Here is a 26,394-nt window from a genome sequence, read left to right on the forward strand (position 1 = left end):
ATGAATGATTTTTTGAAGAACACATTCCACTTTTAATTGTGGATTTGCATAAATCCTCCTTAGTTAGTCAACAGCTCCATAAAAGATTATTTCTGGTATCTGCCCCCCTTGAACCCCAGTCCCATTCGTAGATTCAGAACTGCATTGGAACTGAAATGTTACCCTCTTCACCACAACCTAAAAAGTATTCGAAATTCAGTGAAAATAAACAAAACCAGACTTTTCTATGAGACAAGATGAGAAAATACAGACTATTTAATCCAAGACATCTTGAATTGTAAATTAATATATCAATTCTTCATAATCACAATAAGTACCTCACTGAGTCCCTCCTGGCCAAAGTAAGATAGCTCTGTACCATCCAAAACAGCACTTGCAGTATAGGATTTGTCAGCCTAAGGATATAATTATTTCTTAAAACTCGCATACCCAGTTTTATTTTTATCTAATATCAGATTTATATTTCCTTTACAATCTAACTAAATTCGTTCATCAAGCTCTCCTCCTACATAAAATACCTTGAGACCGTAACAAGACACAATATCTTATACACCTTCCTGGGTTTGGAAAACGCATCAGAAACAAATGATAAGTAAACATGTTTTTTTTAGCAGCTGAGCAGCAAATTAATATCTACTAAAAGGAGACGGTAAGAATTGAGAAAAAGGTTCGCTTCAACTAACCATTATTTCCTACACATTAAATTTCTTGGTGAGCAGTGGAAGTTTATTCATCAATAACATGTATCACAGCATTAAAAGATTCATCACAATTTTATTCTTTAATTTGTATCATTACCTGAGATACAAGTCTCATACAAAAAATTTTTTCATTGGTCAAGAGCAAATAAGGAACTATAAACATTGGAAAGCTGAAAGTATTAAGGCCACTGTTTTAAATCTAACAGTATATCATGTTGCATTGAGATTTAGTATAGATTGAGAGAATATTAATAACTTCTTTGTGTAACAAAGGCACTATCTTGGTAGGGAGATCATTTCTCAAGGAGAGCAAATGCTGCGCCTAAAGCCCAGCTTGTTGAATGACCATTAATTTCTTTGTAAAGTCCTGAAGAGTTATCAAATCAAATAGTACGTAAAAAACTAGCTTTTGGAAGAAATTTAATTTCTGTTGGAAAACCTGGCAGTTTGATCTGTTAAACATTTCATAGAATATTGATAAGAAAAAAAAAACAATTTTAGAAGATTTGAATAGTTTCCTAGTTTAGCATCTGCAGACAGTTTGTAGCCGTGGTGTAAGAGTCCTATATATAGTGGAAATTGTAATTTAACAATAAGTTATTTAATTTGAAAGCCTGTTTTAAAATAACATAACAACTGAAATTTCCACATTCCTGAGATAAATGTAAGATCAACACAAAGAAATGGATGTTCAGAGCTATCACAGGCACTCTTAGCAGCATCAAGAAAATCTTGAACCTGAAAACCAGTTTCATCTTTAAGTAATTTAACAAGTTTGTTTTTCCTTCAAGTGAAAAAAAAAATAAAAATATTGATGTTCTACAACCCCCCCCCCCTCCCTCCCATACCTGAACTACTGCACTTTGTCCATGTTCAATGATTCCTGCATCAACTGCCCGATCATAAAAGTAAGAGAATGCAGCAATCTTTCTTGTGGGTACTTCTTCACACTGATGAACCTTCAGAGTATCCAAAACTCCCATAACCTTGGATAGTTATTTTATTTCTATTTTTTTCCAACATCTACCTAATTCAATATTAACCATATTGCAACTTGTTTAAGGCTGAACAATTAAAGAAGTTATCAATGAAATGATACCTGAATCATGCATGTTTCATAACTTGACTGTTTTGGGTGGAGGTTTATTTCTTTATTATTATACTTCCAGACCAGTGGGTTTGATACACATGGTGAGGCTATAGAGGAGGTGCCTTCTGCTCTAAAAATACAGACAAATGGTTTAAATCTGTCAATCAAATGTTTAAAAACATGAATTGTACACTGTACAGTCTATGAAAACTCGAGTCTTTCTCTATAAGGTCCATTTCTAAAATGTCCATCTCTATAATGTCCATCTGTGAAATATTTATGAAATATTTATCTATGAAATGTTTATCTATAAAATGTCCATCTATTAAAAGGCCATCTATAAAATGTCCCTCTGTGAAATGTCCATCTGTGAAATTTCCAACTGTGAAATTTTCATCTGTGAAATTTCCATCTATGAAATGTCCATCAATGTAATGACTATCTATGTAATGACCATCCATGAAATGTCTATCTATGAAATGTCCATCTTTGAAATGTCCATCTATGAAATGTCCATCTATGTAATGTCCATCTATGAAATGTCCATCTATGAAATGTCCATCTATGAAATATGCATCAATTAAATGTCCATCTATGAAATGTTCATCTTTTAATTGTTTAACTCTAAAATAATCATCCCTGAAATGTCAAGTTTCCAGCCATGAAATATCCACCCAGAAATGTCCACCATAAAATGTCCATCATAAAATGTCCACCCATTAAATTTCCACCCATTACATGTCCACTCATGAAATATCCACCAATGAAATGCCTAACCACGAAATGTCCACCAGTAAAACATTTACCTATAAAATTTCCATCCATGAAATGTTCACCCAAAAAAGGCCACAATTGATATGTCCTCCTATGAAATTGTTGCCATGAAATCTCCCTTTATAGAATGTCCATCAATTAAACATGTTCATCTATGAAATGTCTATCTATGGAAGTCTCCATTTGTCAAAATGTCCATCTATGAATTAGCCATCAAAGAAATGCTATATCAGAAATGGCATTACACCAAACAATTGCTGCATGAGTTCAAAACCTATAACCTGTGGTTAAAAACAGCATCCCTTGCTGCCATCAGACCCAATCCAAGATAGCTATGAGAGTATATTGTCATCTTCCGACTAAAAAATATCTTTTGATAAACACAAAAATATACACAAGTAAAAAAATATTTCAAAAGTCATTTTACATATGTATTTAGGAACAGAATTGAACTTTAAGTAATTCTTATGCTGTGAATTGCTTTTTCCAAAAATGTGTTACTGCCAATATATTTAAACCAAGACTAAGACTGGCTCTGTATTTACTAAGAAAAAATAATTTTTTAATTGTGGTTTTACCTATGGAAATATGCTTTTGCATTGAAGATAAACCACAAATGAACGACTGTTTTGTGGTTAGACGTATAAAATATACAAAAAGTTAAAAGAACATTATCATGATATTATTTATAATTATATAATTGAACTATAATCTCCAACCTGATAACCGAAACTTGATGCAAGAAATCAGAGGGAGTATCCTGGAAGGTTTCATCATACTTGGGACTGAATGTAATCTGAGTAGAGCCTCCTCCCAAATCCAGAGCAACATAAGACTTCCTTAGACAGTAATTTTGACTTTAGCACAGAAAATCGTATAATTCTAGAAACTTATTTAAAGCATCGTGACTTAATATCGGTTCTGTACTGGACCCTTCTTTCTTTACAAATTAAGTTAAAAACACATGCAAAGTTAGGACTATAACCTCTAAACTGAAAAATGGTAAGAAACACAAATCCTGACATCTTTCATTTTTGATTTGAAACCAATAATTAATAAGATAAAAAAATCTTTGAAAAGCTTAAATCCTGAATATCAATTATCAGGGGGGTTATAAGCTTTAAAAGTATATATTTATACCTTGGATTGGTAAGCTGTTCCATTAAAAAGTTTACAGTAATCCATCCATACAATCCTTCATGAAGTTCTGATAAAATCTCTACTCCTCGATTAGAAAACCCAGAGTTCTCAAGGATCTGAATGCAAGGAAACAAATATAAGGTAACAAACCTTTCAGGACACTTTATAAAAACGAAAAAATATTGACTTTAGAATGAATAAATCAAACAAAGAATCTCAAAAAATTAGTAAGTAATTCATTAAACAATTTTTAAAATTGAACCCTACCTTATTTACAGCTAATATAAGACCCTCTGATTTCTTTTGGGGAATCAATCTCAAGCCTAAAACATACAACATTTGGAAAATATGTCTTTAAAAAACGCAAGATGCCACACATGATTTTTTAAAAAACCTTTTACTTAACGTAAAAGTACCCAGGATTCAATCCTGTAAGAAGGACAGAGTTTGATCGAAGATGCACAATGCTCATCCCGATCGTTAGTGCTATGGTCGGCACCTCCCGGCTTATCATGGCTAACAGCTGGCTCAATCAAAGAAAGACTCAGAAGACTTTCAATACTTTCCTAAAATGATCATCCTAGGTTTTACGTGTCTCATACTTCATATGGAATTATATATAATCTGAGAAAAACCAAAATCCAAAATATAAAATATCAAAAACAAAAAAAAACTCATAATAAACAAACAATTTTGTAAAAATTAAGTTATAAATGAGCCAGTGCTTTGCCATGAAACACCTGGAAACTCAATATTTATCAAATTTTCGATTGCTTCCAGATAGGTAAAAAAAACATCATGACTGGTTGACTGCCTTTGTTAAAAGGGGCACTGGACCCTTTATGCATGGGTCCAGTGTCTCTTGGCACTGAACCCACGCAGGGTACATTTACTTGTATTTTAACCTTTCATATATAAAATATTAAGTCTGCTTCAACCATTAATAATAAGATGCCACACAAATTAAAAATACAAAAAAAATAGGTTGTAGAACAGTGGCCGAATTTAAAGAATTTGAACGGCGGTTTAAATTTAAGCCGCGGTTTAAATATGGTTGGTTCCACTTAAAATCGTATAAAATGTTTCAAGATTTAAACCGGTGCTTAATTTAAACCGGGTTTTGGCGGATTTAAACCGCGGGTCAAATTCTTTAAATTCCATCTCAGGACAGATAATAGTCAGAAATCAGGAAAGCAGTGAGTAAACCATTCTAGTTTATACAATGTCAAAGATATTCCCCAATCCAAAATTTACTAACCAGCAGTTGCCTTAAGACTAACAGGTGTTTGTTTCCTCTGATGTGCTGGGACTAGAGCATGAGCTTCATTGATCAGCGCTTGGATTGTCTCAGCTCCGGCTTCAGGATCGTCAGCAAAAGAGGAAAGGCCAGGTTTAACCTCCTGTGTGTCGGACATTTTCAATCGTTCAGACATTGATAATAAATAAAGCCTAATGGCGTTTAACAACATCAACTAAGAAAGGTATAGAAAATGCTTCATAAATTAATGTTTCAAGATTATAAAGTTTTAAAAAGTAGTTTATATTTTCTCCTTTAAAAACCTTTTCAAACCTTCTAAATAATTCATCTTAGAAATATAGTGGTTTCTGATGCCGCTCTTAACTTTGATGACAACGTTCTACCAAAATAAGATTAATAAATAAAAATTAAAAAATATGTATCTCAGATAACATAAAATACAATAACTAATTGAAATCCTTCCTTCCACAGTTCATCAACCAGAAGAAGATTCCCCGTAACAGGGTTTTCATAGAAAGTGAATGCTAAAACCCTGGAACCTGTACTACCAGCATCTGTAATTATAAACAATTTCTCTCATGCATGTAAATTATAAACCTTACATTTTTATGTTTAAAGTTGCTTGCTCAGTCTTACAGACTTACATGTACGAATAAAATGGACTAAAAAAGCAACTTGACTAAAAAAATATACAAAATTCATCTCCTGATATCAATTCAAGTTTACAAAGCCTTTGGCACTTTAGGGGCAATTGGATTCAAATTAAGAAATGTTCTTAGATGTCGACAGCAGTGGCTTTAAATTGCACTATTAAGTACTGTAATTATGACTTTCATAAGTTAAAATATTAAGGAAAGCTTTGCTTAAGATTCAATCCAAATACGAAAAACTTTAATATCCTTAATCTTAAGGAAAAAAGTATAAAGAATTCATATTATTTTTCAATATTATGTAATTTCTGTCTAGATTCAATTGAAGTACAAAACCGCGCAATCAGGATTAGCAGAAAATGAAAATGTAGTTTAGCTTTAAGGATTTCACTACACAGCTATTTTTAAAAAAGTGGTAAACCAAAAACCGTGTAGAATACTCACCTAATACTACAGCGTAGATAATTGGAGAAATCCCAGCATGCATCAGAACATAGTCAATTGTTTTATGTGTTAAAGCTGTAATTGTACTGTCCGGACAGTACATCAGCAGTACACTTAGTATACAAACCACCCCAGACAGAAGTATTATAAGTTTAGTACATGTCTGGTCGATCTTTGATGACCGACGTTCTTTGACTGCAATATCCTCGTTTTCTTCTTGTAAGTTAGTTTCAAGTTTCCGTCGGCGCCGAACAGTTTTGTCTCTCTCCATTTTTGATTTATGTTCTGAAACCATGGCCTTCTACAAAAATGAAAATTTCAACTCTCTCCTTTCATTTCTCGGGTCTGTCCTAGTGAACGATTCAGGCCCAAACGGGTGTTAAGCCCCCCCCCCCCCCCCCCCCCCGCCAATCTATGATAGACAAAAATAACAAAATTCTTCACATCTCCGGTGTAATATTGAAAGCACAAAAATGGCGGACAACATTCTGGAAATGCCAGGACTTGGGAAAATTTTGTGATTATTAACGCTGATCTAGAGTTCTACTTCTAAAATTATGTTTATGAATAAATACATCAAATTATTTCAATGTCAAGGTTAGTGGGACACCCTGTATTTTGACAAACTTTCTTAATTTTTTTGACAACGCATGACTCTCCTACTCCTGATTAGCAATTTAACCTACACACACCATTTGGAAAAATACTTCATTTTAAATATTCATTTAACGTCAGTTACAGAATTTTTCAAAATTCTGTTCCTAATTTTTAGCATAAGTTTAAAAACGTTAAGTTTAAATGACACGGATGTTTTAAATTGAATTTAACGAAGGTCCAACTTACCTCTATTTGAAACAGGTTATGAACTAATATCTTCTATTTGGACTTGATTTGGACCGAATATATGGACTATATCCTCTATTTGGACCGAATGTATGGACTATATCCTCTATTTGGACCGAATGTATGGACTATATCCTCTAAATGGACCGAATGTATGGACTATATCCTCTATTTGGACCAGATATATGAACAAACCTCTATTTGGACCAGATATATGAACTAACCTCTTTTTGTACCGGATGTGAGGACTAACCTCTATTTGGACCGGATGTATAAACTAACCTCTATTTGTACCGGATGTATAAACTAACCTTTTTTGTCCCGGATGTGTGGACTAACTTCTATTTGGACCGAATTTATATGAACTAACCTCTATTTGGACCGGATATATGAACTAACCTCTATTTGGACCGGACATATGAACTAACCTCTATTTGGACCGGATGTATGAACTAATCTCTATTTGGACTAGATATATGAACTAACCTCTTTTTGGACCGGATATATGAACTAACCTCTATTTGGACCGGATATATGAACTAACCTCTATTTGGACCGGATATATGAACTAACCTCTATTTGGACTAGATATATGAACTAACCTCTATTTGGACCGGATATATGAACTAACCTCTATTTGGACCAGATATATGAACTAACCTCTATTTGGACCGGATGGTCAAAGAAGACCTGGAAGGTATTGCTTGAACCGTCTGAGTAGAATCCCTGAGTGTTGGTGGCTAACACTTTCCCACTCTGCTTCAGTTCAATCCTAGAGGAAAAATAATTTTATTAAAGAGGATTGTTCAATATTCAGTATTCACCTATGGAAAACTTTTTTAAATCAACAAAATTTAATGAAAACCCAGGTTTTCCTCACAGTAAAATTCATTATATTCATTAAACCTGACAGTATAGTTGGATCCATCAATGGATCTATACAGACCAAACCTGAATATATTTATTATACCTGACAGTATAGTTGGATCCATCAATGGATCCAGACAGACCAAACCTGAATATATTTATTTTACCTGACAGTATAGATGGATCCATCAATGGATCCATACAGACCAAACCTGAATATATTTATTTTACCTGACAGTATAGTCAGCAGATCCATTACTTGATCCATACAGACCAAACCCAACTATGAAAATTCTTCGGTCCACGCAGAACTGAATAGAATCACACCGACCTCGATACCTTTTTAAAAAATATATTAATATATAAAAAAATTTAATTTTCACAAAAAACTAAAATAAAACTAAATAATGTTATGGAAGATATTTTATCGGAAGATTAATAAAAATAAGTTTATTTAAACAAAAAATTCTAAAAAGTCACCTCCATTGGTTAGATCTATAGGCACTGGACTGGAATCTATGGCAAATCTGAGGTTTCATGCCGATCCTATTCGAAAGATTAATTATTATAAAAGCCTTGATATCTCAAGTGGGGGAGTGTGAGTGTTGGGGGGTTGAGAAGTTAGTGAAGAACTTAGTAATAGATTAGTGAGAGTATCCTTCTCATGAACTAGCCAAATATTTTCATTTAAAGTGTAAAACTAGAAAAACTAGGTACGGCTGGTTTAACTAGACGTTGCTAAATCTAATATGTTACCTAGACTGTACTGGGTACTGAAGTATTGGTTTCTGTCTAGCAGTGAAATTTAGAAATATATCTGTTGTCTCTTGAAGAGAAAGCATTCCAGACTGAGCTAAAAAAGAATATGAGAGGGTAAATCGAGAAAATTAATTTTAATATGAAAAATTGAAACAGGTTTGTTATTTATACCATTGTGTATTACTAAAGTACAATTGTGTATTTCGAATTTCCAAAACTATTCTTTTTAATTCTATGTTAATACATTTTCATCTTTGATCCGATATCCCTGAGTAATTTACAAAAAGTAATGGAAAGGGGCAAATCCTCGTCTTATTTGACCTAATTTCCGATACTGAGAAAACTTATTTTCTTGACGTCTAGAAGTAGATCTTAAGAATTTAATTTGGGAAACCCAGTTTAGAGTCAACAGAGATAGGAATCTATTAACACTAAACAGATAAACTAGTTTGACTAGCTACAACTAGTTCAACTAAATCTCTCTTTTCATAATATCAATATACAGGGTGTCCCAAAAAACATGGGAATTCAGTGACGAATTCGATATCGTCTTTTTAGATAATTCTTTGAGTTAGTAAAGTGATACCTACTGAGAAAGCTGTAATTTGTAAGAGTTTCGTCTGCTAAGTTCACATTTTGTTTGTTTATGTTTTGACTGCATTATTATTATTATTAACAATCAACCTACAGACAACGTATTACGACCTGTAGGCATACTGCATACGGTTGTACTTAGTAAAACAAGAAAATTACAGTATAAAACAGAGTATTTACTTGTCTGTCTTCACTGTTCATCTTGCAGAGACATTATAGACACACCTTTACAGTCTTTTACCCTTTTCATAAAATAAACTCTAGCAGACATAATAATATTATGGCTTTTGAAATAAGGTACTACAATGCTAATTCATAACAAAGACGATATCCAATTCGTCACTGAATTCCCATGTTTTTTGGGACACCCTGTATGTAAACAAGTCACCCAACCTGCTGAATCTGCGAACTCTTCCAACTCCATGGCAGGGAACCTGATTAGGTACATGGCGGAGCCGAGTATATCCCGGCAATGCTGAGGCGTAGGCTCTACACCTTGGCGGACAGCCTCCGCCGCTGCCCAGGTTCGTGCAGCCTAACAATAAATCACAAACTTAAATTTTATAATCATTTGCTAAAAACCATGTAAATGAAAAATGTAAAAACAAATTATTCGCCCTGAAACTTTGATGTCGATTGTTTCCTACCAAAGAACAACAAAAAATTTAAACTTTAACTTTGACAAACAAAAACTTGTTTACTCCAGAACTCTGGCGTAAAGAAATAAATAATTTTTTTTATAATATCTTTGAAACCCAGATTTGTCTGAAAACTAAGCATTCCCGTGTTTCTACCGAGTCCCCCTATCAAAATTTGAGGCAAATCGGTCAAGAGGTTCCTGATTTTTGTTTGGAAATCAAATCAAACAGACAGGCAAACAGAGATTAGTATTGATCAGATAAGGGAAGGATCTGACCCCCCCCCCCCCATCTTGGAGAGCCCAGACTTTAAAATATATACATATTGATGATGTCTTACCTTAAATACTATAATCTCTTTGCAGTTCAATGTTTCCCTATTAAGAATAGTTTCAAGAGTGTGGAAATCTATGTCTGTGAATCCATCCGACAGAAGAGCTATTTCTGCCTAGAATAGTAAAACATGGATAAAACAACCATAAATACGGTTTACCCATAATCATGATGATAGAGACGACCTTATCTATGATAAGAAACGAAAAGGGCTATAAAGGCGTTCATGGGGGCTCAGCCCTCCCCCTGGATCAGTTAAATTCATGGTTTCCAGGGGGTTTTCAGGCCCAAACGGGTGTTAAGCCCCCCCCCCCCTGGACTAAATACGGCCCTGAATTGCTATAAGCTATTATCAAATTCAAAATGGAGGCGACATGCTAGCTATAAACAAGCTTTGTTTTCAAATAAAATGCAATTTCTGTAAGGTATGTAAACAAACGAATTGCTGGTGAGCTCTGTTTATATTCCTCCCAGAAACTGCAGTACACTTCAATTGTAAGCAAAGACATTCTCATATTGAGATAGAACAAATACATTTGTATAAAAAGAAAACAGAGCAGCTATATGGGGCTAAAAATAGAGATTGAAAAGCTATCTCATTACCGGGTCGAGTCTGACGGGTTGGGCTACTTATTTTCTCTAGGGGCAATTTGAAAAAAAAATTGAAACTCTAAGATATAAATAAATAAAGATGAAGAATCTATGCCATTAATTTTATTCAGTGCAGAGAGGTTTAAAAATTTATAAAAAACAGTGGTTATGCAGTATTTATGTAAATGTATATTTGTATCACCCCCCCCCCCCAGGACGAAAAAATCTTGAACCTGAGCGTCAATAACGTCCCAGCATCTCTGCATGAGTTCTGGTTCCTCAAATAGTCTGGACTGGGAGAGAAGCAAGCAGGCGTTTCTCGCACTCAAACTCGTCTCTAGGTACTTCACACACACCCTAGATAGTGGATAGTTGAACAGACAATACAATTGAATCATATAATGGCCAATAACAAAAAATAGAAGACTCTATTTGCCCCCGTACTGCCCCGCCCGTGCTAAACTGGAAGGCGTTAAAGAAGTCCCATTTGTAACATTTTTTCATTCATTTCAACTTTTCATAAAAATAAATAACCTTTTTTACACTAAATTATAAATTGTCGTACTTAGCTAAATGTGGAATGATGTACTTCTTGGCTGCGTAGAGGGTTGCCAGGACGTTGTCAGGCTCGAGGTTAATCTCGTCGCAGTACAAGTAGTTCAACAGAGCTAGGAATGCGTCCGGATCTACGTCAGGAACCAGGATAACCTAAGATGGAAACTGATAAATAGGGAAAATAGTAAGCTACAGTGATAACCAGAAAAGTCTGGAAAAGGAAGTTTATATTTAGATTTAAGTTATGACTTTAAATATAGTCCAATGAACATGAGTCACAGTAACTGTGCAGTATAAACAGGCCCATTCATTTAATAAGTGTCTAGCTATCTATCTATTTATCTATTTTGGTTTGTTTGCAACCTCATGAGACCACAAACATTAACCCTTCAGACAATCCCGTTATCATACAATTGTACGCAGTTAAAAAAGTTTTAAAAAAATGAATTTTAACGTACTAAATTAAAACCCAACACAATTATAAGATATCTGACTTCAACCATTAAAAGATTTAAAATTGTAAGATTTTTTCCTAGTTTCTGCTTCGCAATTGTAAAATAAATTTCCTATTTTCTTCAAGCTAATTAAAAAAATTTCTGACAAACCTCGCTTTCCTCTGCCAAGCTTCCGTACAGCATGGCGTAGAAAACGGTACTCCCGGTGGCGAGTATATATTTGTGTGCCGGAACCCGGCGTTGAGATTCTCCGCCTCCAACCAAGAACCAGACATCCGCCATTAAACTGTTGTTAAACATGGCGGAGTTACGCTCCCGCACACTACTCTTACTAGACTGCCAATTGGGATCCCTGTAAAAAAGTCTTTAAAAAAATCTTAGAAAATTATGTGAATTTGCTGTGCTGTATTTTTTCTTCAAGTTTTAGGAGCTTGAAAAATATCAAATCAATTCAGACCTGTATTTATCTTTTAAGAATTCTTCATAAAATGGAAATTAATTTCTTTTAGTTTTATTACACCATGATCGAATTGAAACGGAGTTAAACTTGATGAACTCCACATACAAACAGAATCTTTTCAATTTTAGATTTAATCAAATTTGATTCATATTTACTGATCTTTGATTGGTTGAAGCTGAAGATTCGGCGGTAAATAATTGACAAAAACAAATCTTCTATTAATTAATAAACTACCGATGTCGGAGGATAAAACTTTTGTTTGTGATATTGATTAATTAGCTTCCACGACTGAACTCAATATCCAGTAAAGAAAGATAGCCGGCAAGGCGTCGTAATCTCAGATTGAAGACACAAAAGTTTAAAGTTGTCCCCCACCTGGTGGTGAGTGCCGGAGATGTTGAGTGGGCTGGTGAGGGTCCAGGAGAGTAGGAAGGAGAAGAGATGAGAACTGATGAACGAGCTAATGAAGGTTGCGATATGGTTTCTATATTGTCAGGTTCAAGGGCAGCCAGGAAATCATTCTCAGTCTCAATCTGTTCCTGCAAGTTATCCTCAGTCAAAAATTTATTTCAAGATTAAAAGATCGGCTAAAATATAAAGGGAAATATTTTTAAAAATACATTTGGAAACAGAAACAGTAATCTCATTTTTCAATCTGAAAATTGCGGGCTCTGATTTAATAGGAATAGGTAAGAAAATAGCCGACGTTTGGCTCATGTAGATAGTTTAAGAAAGAAATTATAAGATTTAGATATGGGGGAAAAATATTGAATGCTAAGTGGCAATTTTTCCCTCTTTTCAATCTGTTTCCCTGAAATATAATTTTTTTCACCACGGATTCTGTGAAAAAAAACCCCAAAGTTTAATTTTGCGCACCGTTTATCATTCCAAGTTAATGGGGGGGGGTAATTTTTCAAGAGAATATATACCCCTGGTCCAAATACCTGAAGAGGTGATGTTGAGTCGGACATGAATGATCTGCTCTGCCAACTTTGAGTAACTGAGTAGTTTTCCTGTCTCACCAATCATTTAAATACATACAAATCATCCCTTTTCAGTGGATTATCTCCAAGCTTTAAAACCAAAATACTGACAGAAAATTAACTAAACCTTGTATTTTTGGCATGCTAATTGATGTTATATTAGCCATGTACAATTTTTAAATGATTAGTTTTTTTAGAAATTTCAGTTACTGTTTCAAAAATCCTAATATATTATAGAGCTGTGCAAGATCCAAAAAGATATGGGAGACCGCACTCGTATCTTAGGGTTACTGTAAGATCTATGGCTCTTTTAATTCTTGATGTTCAGGTTGAATCCAAAAAACCCTGGTCAGAGATTAGATTTTAAAAGCTTAAACCCGAGTAAAACCCGGTCTTTGCGTCTGCTTAGATCCAAGTAAAGCACAAGTCAAGACCCGGGTTCTGGATGGCCTTGAGTTTAGTAAAAACCAACTATCTTGGGTTTTTCTCTCTTGAAGGCTCGAGTCTTTTTTGTAAAATCTTTTTTATTTGTACATTTTAAATCTTGGGAATTATTTATGGTGTCAAATTTTATTAAATATATAAAATAAACATACTATGAAAATAATGTATCTACAAGTTTGAATTTTCGAAATTTACATTTCCTTGTCACAGCTGATCTGACGGCATTCTGTCTGCTACAGAGAGAAAGCTTGCTAAACAATCTCTAATTGGTCGAATCAGAACCAATCCTGACTTGGGTTCTATCTAAACCCGAGTTTCGGTTTTACTTGGGTTTAAGCTTTTAAAATCTTATCTCTGGAGATGCACAATGCACATGAAGATCTATTCGTGTATCTCTCTGTTCCCTGCTTCTATTTCCTTCTCCACTTATACAGAATTGTGTTCTAAACATAAACTGAGAATTTCATTTATAGCTTAAATTAAGTTTTAAATAAATTGTATAAACTCAATTTTACAAACTTAGCTTTGAAAGTTTTAAATACTTAATCCTTAACAACTTTTTTTATCCGTCTAAATATGAAATGCAAGGAAATAATTCAACTATTTAAATCTATATGGTCTATTTATTTCAGACCATGATGGGCTAGGATAAAGCAGTTATCCTGTCTTGTCACTACAGGTTGTGCAATACTAGGTTTATAAAACATCTTCTATAAATGTAAAAGATCTTTAAATCATTTCTAGATTTGTGCTCTTTTAACTATTATATTGAAGTGAATTCAGAACTCTTCTTATGTTTTACCACCTGACCAGAACTATGAACTAATGATTTAACATGTGAAAATACATTCTTAAATGGCTTAGAACTCTGAAGTTCATCCAAAATTTATTTTAACTCCTGATTTATCTCTTAGACTGATCCACCCCTCGCCGTACTCCTGGACAAGGGTAATCTCAACGATGTAACTGTTCGAGAATTCAACGGATCAGATCTACAAACAAGCTGCAGTTTGCCTGACTGCAGAAAGGAGCTTGATATACCTGTCGAGCTGGACTGACTTACCAGCAGAGCACCTCCTTGCTGGGTATCCTACTCACCTTCGCCTCTTCCTACTTGGAGAAGTCTCCTTGGAAACATCATCCCTGTTTCTACTGTTTCCGGGACTGCTGCTACTGAGCAGATAAAGGTGAAGACATACACAAGATTGAGACAAGATTGAGGTCTAATGTCTAACTTAATCATATTTAGATCCTATCGAACCAGACTCGAGTACGTGGACGAGCTATTCTTTTCTCCATGATGATTATATGAGTACCAACTTAACCCGAGCTCCTGACGGGATACATAAAGTTTCATGTGATTTTGCTTAGTGCAAAAAGAGCAAACTTTTAACATTCCCAATATTTACATTCTCAGAATTTTGCGGATTCTTTTAAAGCCGAAACCACTTGAATCATTTAAAACTGCCAAAAAAAATGCCTAACACTAGTCATAAGTAGCTAACTTAAAAGAAAGTTTAAAAAATAAACATTCAGCACATTTTGGATAAGATGCTTAGGGCATTTAGAAGAACCGAATTTTTAGGGCAAAAATTGTAAACATAATCTGTGTTCTCTGTGGCCTAGATTTGAATGCTTAGTCACGAGTTTAATCCAGTAGTCTCAACCCTAACGTTCCAAGTTAGCCCCGACATTATGATTTTTGTTATTTACTGGTTTAAATTTAGACTCAACTCAAACGTAATTCGACGATAAAGTCTTCTTTCAATGACGAGTCATTCCATGTCAAGTCGCCACATGATGGACGGCATGTCACAGATTTTGCTGAAATTTTGCATATAACTCCGACCTCAGAGATCTCAGAACGCTCATCTTCGGGTTCCGGGATTTTTTTTCATAATGCAAGTTGTATTCAAATTTCAGCAACATACATGACATGCCTTCCATGTATAGGTGGTTGACTAAACATGGAATGACCCTGACAGTTTAGTTTTGTAAGGGCATTTTCACAAATTATTAAAATCACGACTTCTGCAAAGCTTCGGCAAATGCAATTCGTATTTCAAATGATTCCTGTAATCTGCGGGGAGCAGGAGGTACCAACGCCATATTTAAAGGCGAGGTAGGAACAGAACAACTGGGGGTGGCCGGCTGGTCAACTTCAGGAATATGCTGGTCAACTGGGTCATGCTGACCACCTTGGGTTTTATGGCCAGCTTCCTCTACTACTGCCTTTTAATCAAACATTTAAAAGTCAAACAAAATGTAAACCGCAAATTGGTTGCTAATAAGATTAAAATTTAAAACAGGTATTCAAATAAAATGGTCTTCACGAGACACGAGGTCTTAAGTCGTCAGTTTTATTTTATATTTGTAAAAAATTAAATGCCATAAAAATTTCAATTTAAGCAAATTAGTTCTCTAGTCTAAAAGTAATTAATTCAACCCCTTTCAACCAACAACGACGTGAAACATAGTTGAAAAAAAAAGCTAAAATAGAGATCAAAGAGAAGAAAATTGGTTTTTCTTAACAATGGTTGTCCTTGCATTTTCCAGTGATATTACTCTTACTGAGAGGCATGCCTGATTCACAACAGTACACTGTAAACCTATTTCTTAATAACAATATGCAAGAGATCGTTCTTTTTCTAGCTTGCAAGAGTTTTATTTACAACTTTCTTCATTGTTTCTGATGAAGAAATGCGCAAGTCATTATATGGTGAAATTACAATTGAATAAATTAATCTAGGTAATTTCTAAAGAGAATGTGATGGATATGATCTCTTGCTTTCGTGATCAGACAATGCTTTCAAGTGTATCGTTGTCAATCAAACATATGTCACTCTACAGATTTACAAGTCACAGGAAAGTCCATCTGTATCAATCACCTGTGTTGGTTGTGAAGTCTCTGATTGAAGTTTCTCATGGGAATCTGGTCTCACACCCTCGGACATGTTTTCTAGTAGAAAATACAAATAAAACATTTTTATGGTACTTGTCTTTGATTGAAAGATGAGATCAAAAAATAAAAAGAACGATTAAAGTAGTTTCTAACATTCACAGAAATTGTTGACAAAATAACAAAGATTTAAAATAATATAAGATTGAAAAATAATATTATTACTTATTGCAAAAAAAGTTTAAAAAACAATTAATTAACAATCTAAAAATATTAACATGAAAATACAAATTAGACAAACTTTACATTAAAATAGAAAAAAAATTAATTACATTATATATTATACAAATTTCATTTTTTAAAAAGGTACAAAAAGTTTTTTGTCGGCTTTGAGTCTTCTTGCAAGGGTCTGTAGGCGTCATTTCAGGTAACCATTTATTTATGAAGTGGCATATCCGATTCACAACAGTATCCTTTAAAGCATTATTTAATCAAATAGAAATTAAATTATCCATGTTTATATTTTTGAAAACTGGTAACTTTCAATTGTGGTTTCTCTACTGTCTCGTATGTGATTCATTTCTAAGAGAAGCCACTACATAAGATCTGTTTTCAAATGGAACATTAAGGTGCATAGTTTACCAGAACTTGGATAAGCTGAATCGATTATGTCACCCCATCAATTAAGGTCAACTAAAATTACGATGACAGTACCATACTCTGTACTCACAGTTCACCTCAGCTATGAAGTAGGTTTCAAAATCAGAGACACCTGACCTGAGTTTCTTTCAGATTCTGAAAGTAGACTATATCTAGAACTAGCAAATAGATTTTTAGAAATCCTTGTCTAGTCCTTTTTGAGAAAATTCCATTTAAACTTTGTTATGTAGTTTAGACTGAAAAAAGGCGTTTGACTCAAAAGTGTTCATGAGATGATTAGGCAATCCAAAGTCTTCTGAGCTTTTCTGATTAATTATTATCATCATATGATAATATCTATCAATGTAGAAAGGTCTACTACTACTTTCAGACTCTGAAAAAACCTGAGGTGTCTCTGTTTTTCAAACCTACTTGATAGCTGAGGGGAACGTTGTATAACTCTTAGTTCCCGGTTTAGGACTATAGCAAAGAATTGTTGACATGATTCGCTTTACAATGAACAATAAACTCCGAGACTGGATCTGAATCTGAATCCATCCTCATTGTTCCCGTGATCTCTTCGTTCTCCACCAGGGGTAAGAACAGGGCTACAAACTCAGAGCTGTAGGGCGGAGCTATTGTCTCTAAAACCTCCGTCACAAAATATCTAAAATAATTTCATTCAAAGATTGCTTCAACTATGAAATATATTTTCAAAAATTTTCGATGGTCTTTGAGGGGACGCATGAATTATTTAACACCCCCTTTAACCCCCATTATCACCCATTTAACCAAAAACTGATATATTTATCAAATTCAGTGGATAAATAAATCCTTTTAAAAAGATATCCTTCTGGGGGGAGGGGGGGGGGGAATCACAATATTTTTGTGTGGATTATCGTCAATCTTGAACACTTGATCTCAATATCCAATGTGGACATTTTTGAATTTACGGATCAATGCATGGTCTCTGCTGGGTATAACCTCCACGAGATATCGAAGAGGAATTAGATTAATCTGTAAGTCTGCAAAGGATCGAGATCAATTAGCATTGATCTAAAAATTGAAAAGTACCCAAACTGGATAATTAGACTGTAAAAAAATCTATTTAATTTCAAACAAATCATTCAGATATTACACCCTATGGTCATCGAATATCTTTCGCCACATTTGTATATAGTTGATTTTTCATAATATGTTTTGATTTTATTTTTTAAAATAACATTTAGCTTTCAACTTGTTTTCGAACATTCCTGGAAAATATGAAAATGTCGTCTTCATTACCAAAAATCCTCGAAACAGGAATAAATGTTTTTATAAGTAACTCTCAGATCATAACAATTAAAACATATTATGAAAAATCAACTATATTATACAAATGTGGCGAAAGATAATCGATGGCCATAGGGTGTAATATCTGAATGATTTGTTTGAAATTAAATAGATTTTTTTACAGTCTAAGTCGTATGTTGCATCTTTCTGAATTTGTATGGATACTACGTTCTTTGGTATTAGTCGTTTTTAACAATTTTCTCCTTATAGACGCAACAGATAGAAGTAAGATTAGAAGCGATCAAAAGCGCTTTTTTATCACATTAAGCCTATACCCCCTTTAATTTTTCGCGAACACTCCCTTTAAAACCCCTAAATAATGCAAAACATTTTGAGAGTAGAATGGTTTTTTAAAGATGGGAGGAAATAATTTATCAACAACAAAAAATAGCCTGGGAGAGATACTAACCTAATCAATGATATATCTGTATCTGTATTTCTCCAACACTGTGCCATGTATTTAACTACAGGTAGAACGTATCCCCTGGATAGTAGATTGACCAGCCTATCCACCAACATCTTCTTGATTTCAAGAGCAGCAAGGATTTCCATCTCACCTAGGCAATATTCAATCAGAATTTGATTGCTTAAAAAAGTTATTTCCCTTTTTTCCCCCGTGGTGAAAATATTTTTTTGATTTTAAATATGTAAATAACAGAAAATCGCCAAGTCGTCAAAAAAAATACCAAACCAAATATGATTGTTTTATTTTTTTGGGGGTGGGGGGATGTGGTCAAGAAAAATTGGACTTTAAACTGGAAAGTTTTTTCCTTGTTTTAATTCTTTTAACCCCAAAACTCAATATCATTAATTTACCCTTAAGTGGCAATAAAAATAAAAAAATAATTTTATCATGCATAATTTTTCAACTATCATTTCAAAATTAAATTTATTCTGCACTCTCCAAACCAAAAATGACTATATAACCCAGAAAAACTAGATAACTAAATCCTACCGTATGAACCCTCGAACAGGGTTGTGAAGAGAGTGAGAACCTTAGAGTGGAGGAGAGGATGGTTAGCTACTACCTCGTCCAGCAGGGCCAGGTGCAGGGGACAGTAGTCACTAGTAATACATAAAATCAATCAATATGTCAACCAACCATTCGTTCAATAACCCAACCAATCAAAAAATCAATTCATCAATTCATCAATTTATCAATTTATCAATCAATAAATCAATCAATAAATCAATCAACAAATCACTCATATGTAGATAGAATCAATTAATCAATCAATCAAATGTAGACCATTCATTCCATATCATAACCAGCAAACCATTCAACCAACCAACCAACCGAACAATCAATCAATAAATCATTTCAATGCAAAATCAATCAACCAAATCATCAACCACATCGATAAACCAACACATTAACCAAATCAATTATTTAATCTCCCCCTTCCTCAATTAATTAAATAATCAAGTATTGTAACAAGCGGCCCGTCAAAGCATAAATCCGATAAACCTCCCTCGAACTATGCTCTCCTCGAGTGTTTTATTTATTTTATATTATCCTAGCATTGTTATGTTTTGAAGTAGAAGTTTTACAAGGGGAAATTTTCCTTTCAGAAATTATCTTTGATTATTTTACTCCTGAGATATAGTTTACCACGTTTACCTGTTTAAAGAGAAGTAGTTAGAAGCTGATACGATACATTCGACCCATCTAATAACTCCCACGGATACAACAGGGAATTTGATACACTGATACAGGGCATTTAGTTCAGCTAACAGCTCAACATTTCCTAGAGAGATTCAGATTAGTTAAATAATAGTTCAACTAACAGCTCAACATTTCATAGAGATTCAGATTAGTTAAATAATAGTTCAGCTAACAGCTCAACATTTCCTAAAGGGATTCAGATTAGTAAAATAATAGTTGCCAGAGAAAAAAATCGCTGCTCTTTTTAAAATTTGGTCTAAAAATAAATTGTTAAAAAAATTTTCTTAACCTGTTCCTAAACAACTAATTAGTTAACTGTAGAATTTTTGTCACAGTTTTCATGGTCGTCATGGAATAATTTAAATAAAACAGTTCTCAAAATAATCCCCCCAAAATGGACAATCTATGAGGATTTTAAAGATTGTATTTGCGCTCTTGCAGAAAAAATATGCACCGTAAACACATCTAATAGGTCTCAAAATAATCCTGAATTTTTTTTAATATTACTGCAATCTCCACACATTGCCGGTCACTCCCATTAAATATTTTAGCTAACAGCATAACAATTCATATTACGGTACACATTGTACAATGTACAGTGTACACTTTGTGAATGTGATAAGGGTTTCCAAGGTACTCAATTTTCGGCTAGAAAAGAAAGGATATCCCCGTTGTCGATGATCAAACACGTATACATTTGTAGAACAACACCACTTGTTAATAGGTAAAAGGAGTAAGATCTGACCCCCCCACTGTACATACAAACTACCTTTATTAGCTGAGCAGATTGAGTGTACTTTCTCCAGTGCTTGCATTGTACCTTTCACCTAGACAAAAATTTAAAGAGACTATAGACGACATTTTTAGTGGCCCTTCATATTAAGATTCACAACGGTACCCTTTAAGCCTCTATCTGAGTAAACATAAGGAAGAAATGTGTTATATTCTTACAATTTTCCTATTCCCTTATATAGAAAACCAGATAAGAATATAATAAATTTTTCAGTTAGAGAAATAAGGATATTTCATTAATTCTTGAACATACAAAGGCATAAACTTTTCTTTAGCAGTGATTTAAATGCAATGCACTGAATAGCATGATTCGTGAGAAAGTTTTAATAATAGTTTATCTAATTAATAAAGCCCTTTGCTTATATATTCATATATTTATATGTTAGCTTTAGCCGGCCAAATTACTTTTAAAGAAACCCAGGGATAACATAGGCTATCAAAAATTGGAATTTATTTTAAACTCTTATTTCTTTTTTTTTTTAATTGTTTTATAAAATCGATTTTTTTGTAAAATTCAATTTTTTTAATTCTACGGGGAACGCCAGGCCGGGCACTTTAAATAAATTCTTGGATAAAACTATTAACGACCCACACCTCGTCCTTGTTGAGGGTCTTCCTGTTCCCTTTCTTCATTGACCAGGTATCACACACACTAGAAGCGTAGGCCAAAAGGAATATGTATTTAGACTTGTGCTCCTGGAAGGAAACAAACATTAGAAAATTAAACAAACAAACAAAGTCTTTCGTCTGTGTACAGTATAAAAATGAATATATAAATAAATGTCGATAAAGTGAAATCTATCTGGGCTGAAATTAAGTCCACGCTTTCAAATCAAATCGTGTAAAAAAATAACACTTTATATTTTCAATTTGTGGTTGCAATATTTCTAATTATTTTCCTGGTTTATTTTCGCCCCTGGTCTAAAGAGCGCTTCTATCAGCAGCTGCAGAAACTAAACAAATAGTTCATTTAAAATTATTTAAATAATAAATTCAAAATCACAAAGATCTATTTTTAAAAAAATATATTTTTTTTTCAAGAAAACTTAATTTCTTACGCGCATTTTATACATTAATGTACCCTATACCTGGGGTATCCTTATTAGTTCAACTGGAGGTGGATCACTGGAACTGTACAGTTTATGTAGCTGTACAATATCTGCAGGGTTCAAAGTGTTCCTGTACAAAAAAAAGGTAAAGTGTAAAATGTATTGATGATTGTAGAATTTCTTACAGTATCTATATAATAAAACAAGACATTCATATATATATTGCGTATAGCCGGACAAACGGCTGGACCGAATGAGCCGAAAAATTATGTGGACAGTAATGGGTGGCCGCGGGTTGGTATAAGCTTAAAACATACGATAATTTTTGTTCCTCCCAAATTTTTTTTTCCACGGGCAACGCCTTCAGCTTGTATATAATATATTTGAAAATATTGATATTTGAAGATATAGAGGGGTATAAAAATGAACGTTACAAAACTTGTTCCAAAAAAACATTTATTTTCCCACATCAGCAATTAAAATAGCTAAATTACCTTGAAAGCATACTAGATAACATATGTGCAGCTTTACTATGCTGGAATCCAGCCATTAAAGCCATTGTAATCGGTGTCACGTCATGGTGAGCCTAAATCAATCAATCAATCAATCAATCAAGCAGTGAACCATCCACCCAATAAATTAATAGAATACAAAAAGAAAGTTTTTTTACTCAATCAATCAAAAGGATACATTAAGAAAGTTGTATTTAAGAAATGTATTTAGGAATTAGGAAATCCAAATTCGTATAACTCACATTTATTGGAAGGATGTGTCTACAATGCACTAGTTCAATAATTGTATATTCTTAGAACAGAATTCCAATAAAAATGATGATAATATTAATATTACTTTTAATGATCCCCTTGCAAACCAATAGTTATTTTCCGAAGTGATTAAAAAGTTTTTTGCCCTCGCGGAGATTTATTTTAAGAAAAAAATAGTTTTTATGTTGAAAATTGAAGATTATTTCTTGAAGGACGTTCGGGTAATTTGTTATTTTTTTAGTTCAAGCAGTGATTAGGACCGGATCCGGATCCGTTGGATTCGCTATTTTTGGGCCTATTGGAACCAAGTGCAAAATATCAACCAAAACTGCAAAAATTCCTTTGCTCTCAAAACTAAAATCTGATCTGTTGAAAAAAGAGAGATTTTCAAAAATGGCCTTGTCTTCTGTTAAAAAATCAGTAAATCTTAAATAAATATTCATGGCCTGAATCCTTTTTATGCAGTGTGGATCCAGGATCCAGATCCGCCTCAAAATTAAATAGATCCTAAGCACCGAGTTCAAGGGTAATACAGTTTCAAGAATTAAAAATGTTCAAACCTTTATTGCTTGTTTCTGAACTTCCTGTTGCAATCTTCTGATCACGTGACCACCACGCTGCTCAGAACCCAACACGGAGAACAGAACCTAGAAAGAAGAAACCTTTCTAAAAAATTAATAAGTACGTATTATTGAAGAAATTATTACGGCAGGGGTTATGTTTTTTTTAGAATCTTTTACTAAAGGTACTTGCACAGGTCCGCAATCCGCGTGCGTATTAATGTGAAATAGTGCCAGGCGCGTAAACGAATCTGCGCATAGAAAAACGTAATTGTAAACTGTTCTGTACGTAAACGAATGTATATGTAAACTTATGCAATATGCATGTTAAAATGACCTGCGCGTAAACGTATGTGTGCTGACCATGGCAAACCATGTTTGCGCACTCCTCCAGGTTTCTCTGCATCGTCTCCGGGGTAGAGCCAAGGTAGGACGACACACTCGTCTTCAAAATTCTGAGAAACGTATTAAATACTAAGAGTTACATTCACTTTGCACAACTGTACCCTTCCAACCTAATCTAGAAAGAGAACGTCGTTTTACTATCATAAAAAGAGAAAAAGTATGTCAATTTTCTTCCTTTGATAAGTCCAATAAATCCGCAAGTTGCTATGATAAAGAACGTTGTAAATCGGGTTCATTAGTCAGTGTGAAATAGAGAGGGTAATTGAAATACGTGGACAGTCCCTTTTGTGTTCCACCAAATAAGACGATAGTAGTAAATTCTGAAAAGAAAGAGAAAGAGAAAAATAAAATCGATTTAAAATATTCAAAAAAAAGGTAGAAATTTGAACATTTGAAAATCTCCCCTCCCCAGTGTGCAAGTTTGGGACTCAGATCGCCAACCGGGTTAAATCTCTTCTCTTTAGATATAAAACTAAAAAGCAAAGTCCAAAACTTTCTAATTCAGCAGTTAAGAATTATAATACCTTGAGAAAACTTCAATCTGCTGAGCTGCTGTTGATATACTGGTAATCTCCGCCTGATGTCCTGCATCAGAGATCAGTTTGATCGTGAAGTTTAACATAAGGCAGTCAGGATAGTCCTCAGCTAGTCTGTAAATCAACGACCTCCAGGTCGGGTACTCGATGAGCTCGGCCAACCAGCTCGGAGTCTCACCCTCCTCAGCAAAGATGGCGTCGGCCTTTTTCGGATCAAAGGTCTTTAAGATCATGTCGTGCAGATGGTTTTCCACTAATCAATCAGAAAATCAACTTATCAATCGGTAAATTAATTCATAAAATAAAAAATTAATTTATTAATTTGTCGATCAGACAGTCAATTTATCAACCAGACAATCAATTCCTAAGACAATCAATTTATCAATTTGACAATCAATTAATCAGGTAATCAATTCAACAATAAGACGATCAATATTTATCAATCATTCAATCAACAGGACAATATCAATCAATCAATCAATTAGACAAGATCAATCGATCAATCAATCCGATAATCAATTTATTAATGGGACTATTGACTACTTACCAAGTTGCTGAACCGTCTGTATCTCTGCCCCGGCAAGGATTAACCACTCCGCCATCAAGTTCGCCATCTGGGCCACGGCGATATAATTGCTGGACAACAGGTCAATAACCTTGATATATTTTTCGGTACTTATTTTTTATCTTAAATAAATCTGACATTTGGGGGAAAAAGGAAATTTTTGATATCAACTGGCAAGTTTTTCCTACTTCTTGATGCTTATCAGTGCTTAGGATCCATTTAATTTTGATGCGGATCCGGATCTGGATCCTGGATCCGCACTGGAAAAAAATGGATTCAGGTCATAAACATTACATTTACTGTATTTTTTAACATAGCAGAATAGTCAAATTATTTTTCTTAATATTTTGCTTTTTTTAATGCTCAAACTTGTTTCAACCATTCAGAGATCAGGAAATTTTCATATTCTCTCTTTTTTCAACAAGATTTGGGTTTTGAGAGTAAAAAGCTTCGTTTTGCCGTTTTTGGTCGATATTTTATTCCTTGGATCCCGATCCGTGGATCCTCAACTTTTCGCGGATCCGGATTCAGGAAGCCAAAATCTTGCGAATCCAACGGATCCAGATCCTAAGCACTGATACTTATTATACAAATGTTCGTAATTATTTTCCACTTAAATTCTTGAATTTTCCTGTTAAACAAATATTTTTAACACATGGGGGGATTTTTTTCACCAAATATGTACCCCTGATTTTTTTTATTAAATTAAACAAATTTAACCTGTTCAGGATTCCCCCCGGACTGAAAATATTTCTTGAGCTGTGAAAAAATTTCCGGTTCCATGATAAAATCCGGAGATCCGAACTTGTCCAAGCACTGCTTCAGGGTCTCCTGTGGAACCTCTTCACCAAGATCTTCTTCATCCTCTTCATCTCCCTCTTCCATACCCTCAACTCCACCCTCTGCAAAAATTTTATTCTAACCATTTTGAAGTCTATCTATTAAAAATGTTCCTCCTGCTACATAACTACTTTAAACTTAAAACATTCGGCCTCAGATCTTAATTACCTCTGAAATCCTCGTTAAGAATTTATCAAACACGAATATGTTCAAATAAGAAAAATAGGTTTTTGACCAGTGCTTTTTAAAAATAACTAATTGTTAAGTTAACATTGTTAATACATAAATCCACTAATCTACAAATCAATCTATCAATCAATCAACCAGTCAATCTATCTATCAATGAATAAGAAATAACTCTATAAAATTTGTTTCATCAAAATAAATTATTTAAGAACAAATTAGATTCCATTTATTATACTGAATTTGATAAAAATGAAGAAAAAAAACATCTTGAAACGATCATACAATTTTCGAATCTTAAGAACAAAATCCTCCAAAATTGTCGCGAATTTCTCACTTTATAAAGAAAAGGATAGTTTTTAAGTACCTGTATGAAAACCTCCATTGTTAGGATAATATTCTTCAGTTTCAGATTCCATTCTATAATCTGAAAACAAAACAATACAGGAGGGGTGGATCACAACTCTCACAACACAAGGACAAAACAACGACCTTTCTATACAAATAGAAAATTAATTCAAATTTCATAATTTTCAAACAAAAAAAGTAAAATTAACAATTTCATATTATAAACAAATATTTATA

At 33.8% G+C, this 26,394-nt stretch overlaps 2 protein-coding genes across 8 annotated transcripts; both read right to left on the minus strand.

Moving 5' to 3' along the window:
- Positions 1–704: 704 nt before the first annotated feature.
- On the minus strand, positions 705–16,568 carry LOC111702852 (uncharacterized). The gene is made up of 25 exons (XM_023474633.1): positions 16,468–16,568; positions 15,653–15,811; positions 13,097–13,165; positions 12,528–12,691; positions 11,843–12,044; positions 11,248–11,390; positions 10,916–11,039; positions 10,099–10,206; positions 9,514–9,655; positions 8,524–8,620; positions 8,248–8,313; positions 7,999–8,106; positions 7,561–7,672; positions 6,058–6,358; positions 5,426–5,517; positions 4,964–5,105; positions 3,973–4,028; positions 3,706–3,821; positions 3,285–3,404; positions 2,847–2,924; positions 1,801–1,921; positions 1,550–1,687; positions 1,355–1,439; positions 1,220–1,264; positions 705–1,068 (listed from the first exon to the last, which is right to left on the minus strand). Exons 1-25 carry the CDS (start codon positions 16,561–16,563, stop codon positions 995–997), a joined length of 2,958 nt encoding a protein of 985 aa, XP_023330401.1. The 5' UTR covers positions 16,564–16,568; the 3' UTR covers positions 705–994.
- A 234-nt stretch (positions 16,569–16,802) lies between these two features.
- Positions 16,803–26,386, minus strand: LOC111702853 (negative elongation factor D). Of its 7 annotated transcripts, none has more exons than XR_002765509.1 (17): positions 26,177–26,386; positions 25,507–25,688; positions 24,769–24,877; positions 24,210–24,474; positions 23,618–23,735; positions 23,281–23,367; positions 22,451–22,542; positions 21,996–22,086; positions 21,807–21,860; positions 21,502–21,603; positions 20,885–20,942; positions 20,071–20,197; positions 19,405–19,514; positions 18,859–19,006; positions 17,550–17,784; positions 17,193–17,220; positions 16,803–16,887 (listed from the first exon to the last, which is right to left on the minus strand). XR_002765509.1 is itself a non-coding variant. In XM_023474634.1 (16 exons), exons 1-15 carry the CDS (start codon positions 26,226–26,228, stop codon positions 17,598–17,600), a joined length of 1,782 nt encoding a protein of 593 aa, XP_023330402.1. In that variant the 5' UTR covers positions 26,229–26,386; the 3' UTR covers positions 16,803–17,220; positions 17,550–17,597. The 7 variants fall into 7 exon arrangements, 1 of the variants encoding a protein (XP_023330402.1); XR_002765508.1 differs by having other exon boundaries at positions 16,803–16,951; positions 17,121–17,220; XR_002765511.1 differs by having other exon boundaries at positions 17,546–17,784.
- Positions 26,387–26,394: the final 8 nt, after the last annotated feature.

Source organism: Eurytemora carolleeae, unplaced genomic scaffold (assembly GCF_000591075.1).
Source record: "Eurytemora carolleeae unplaced genomic scaffold, Eaff_2.0 scaffold107, whole genome shotgun sequence".
Classification (NCBI taxonomy): domain Eukaryota; kingdom Metazoa; phylum Arthropoda; class Copepoda; order Calanoida; family Temoridae; genus Eurytemora; species Eurytemora carolleeae.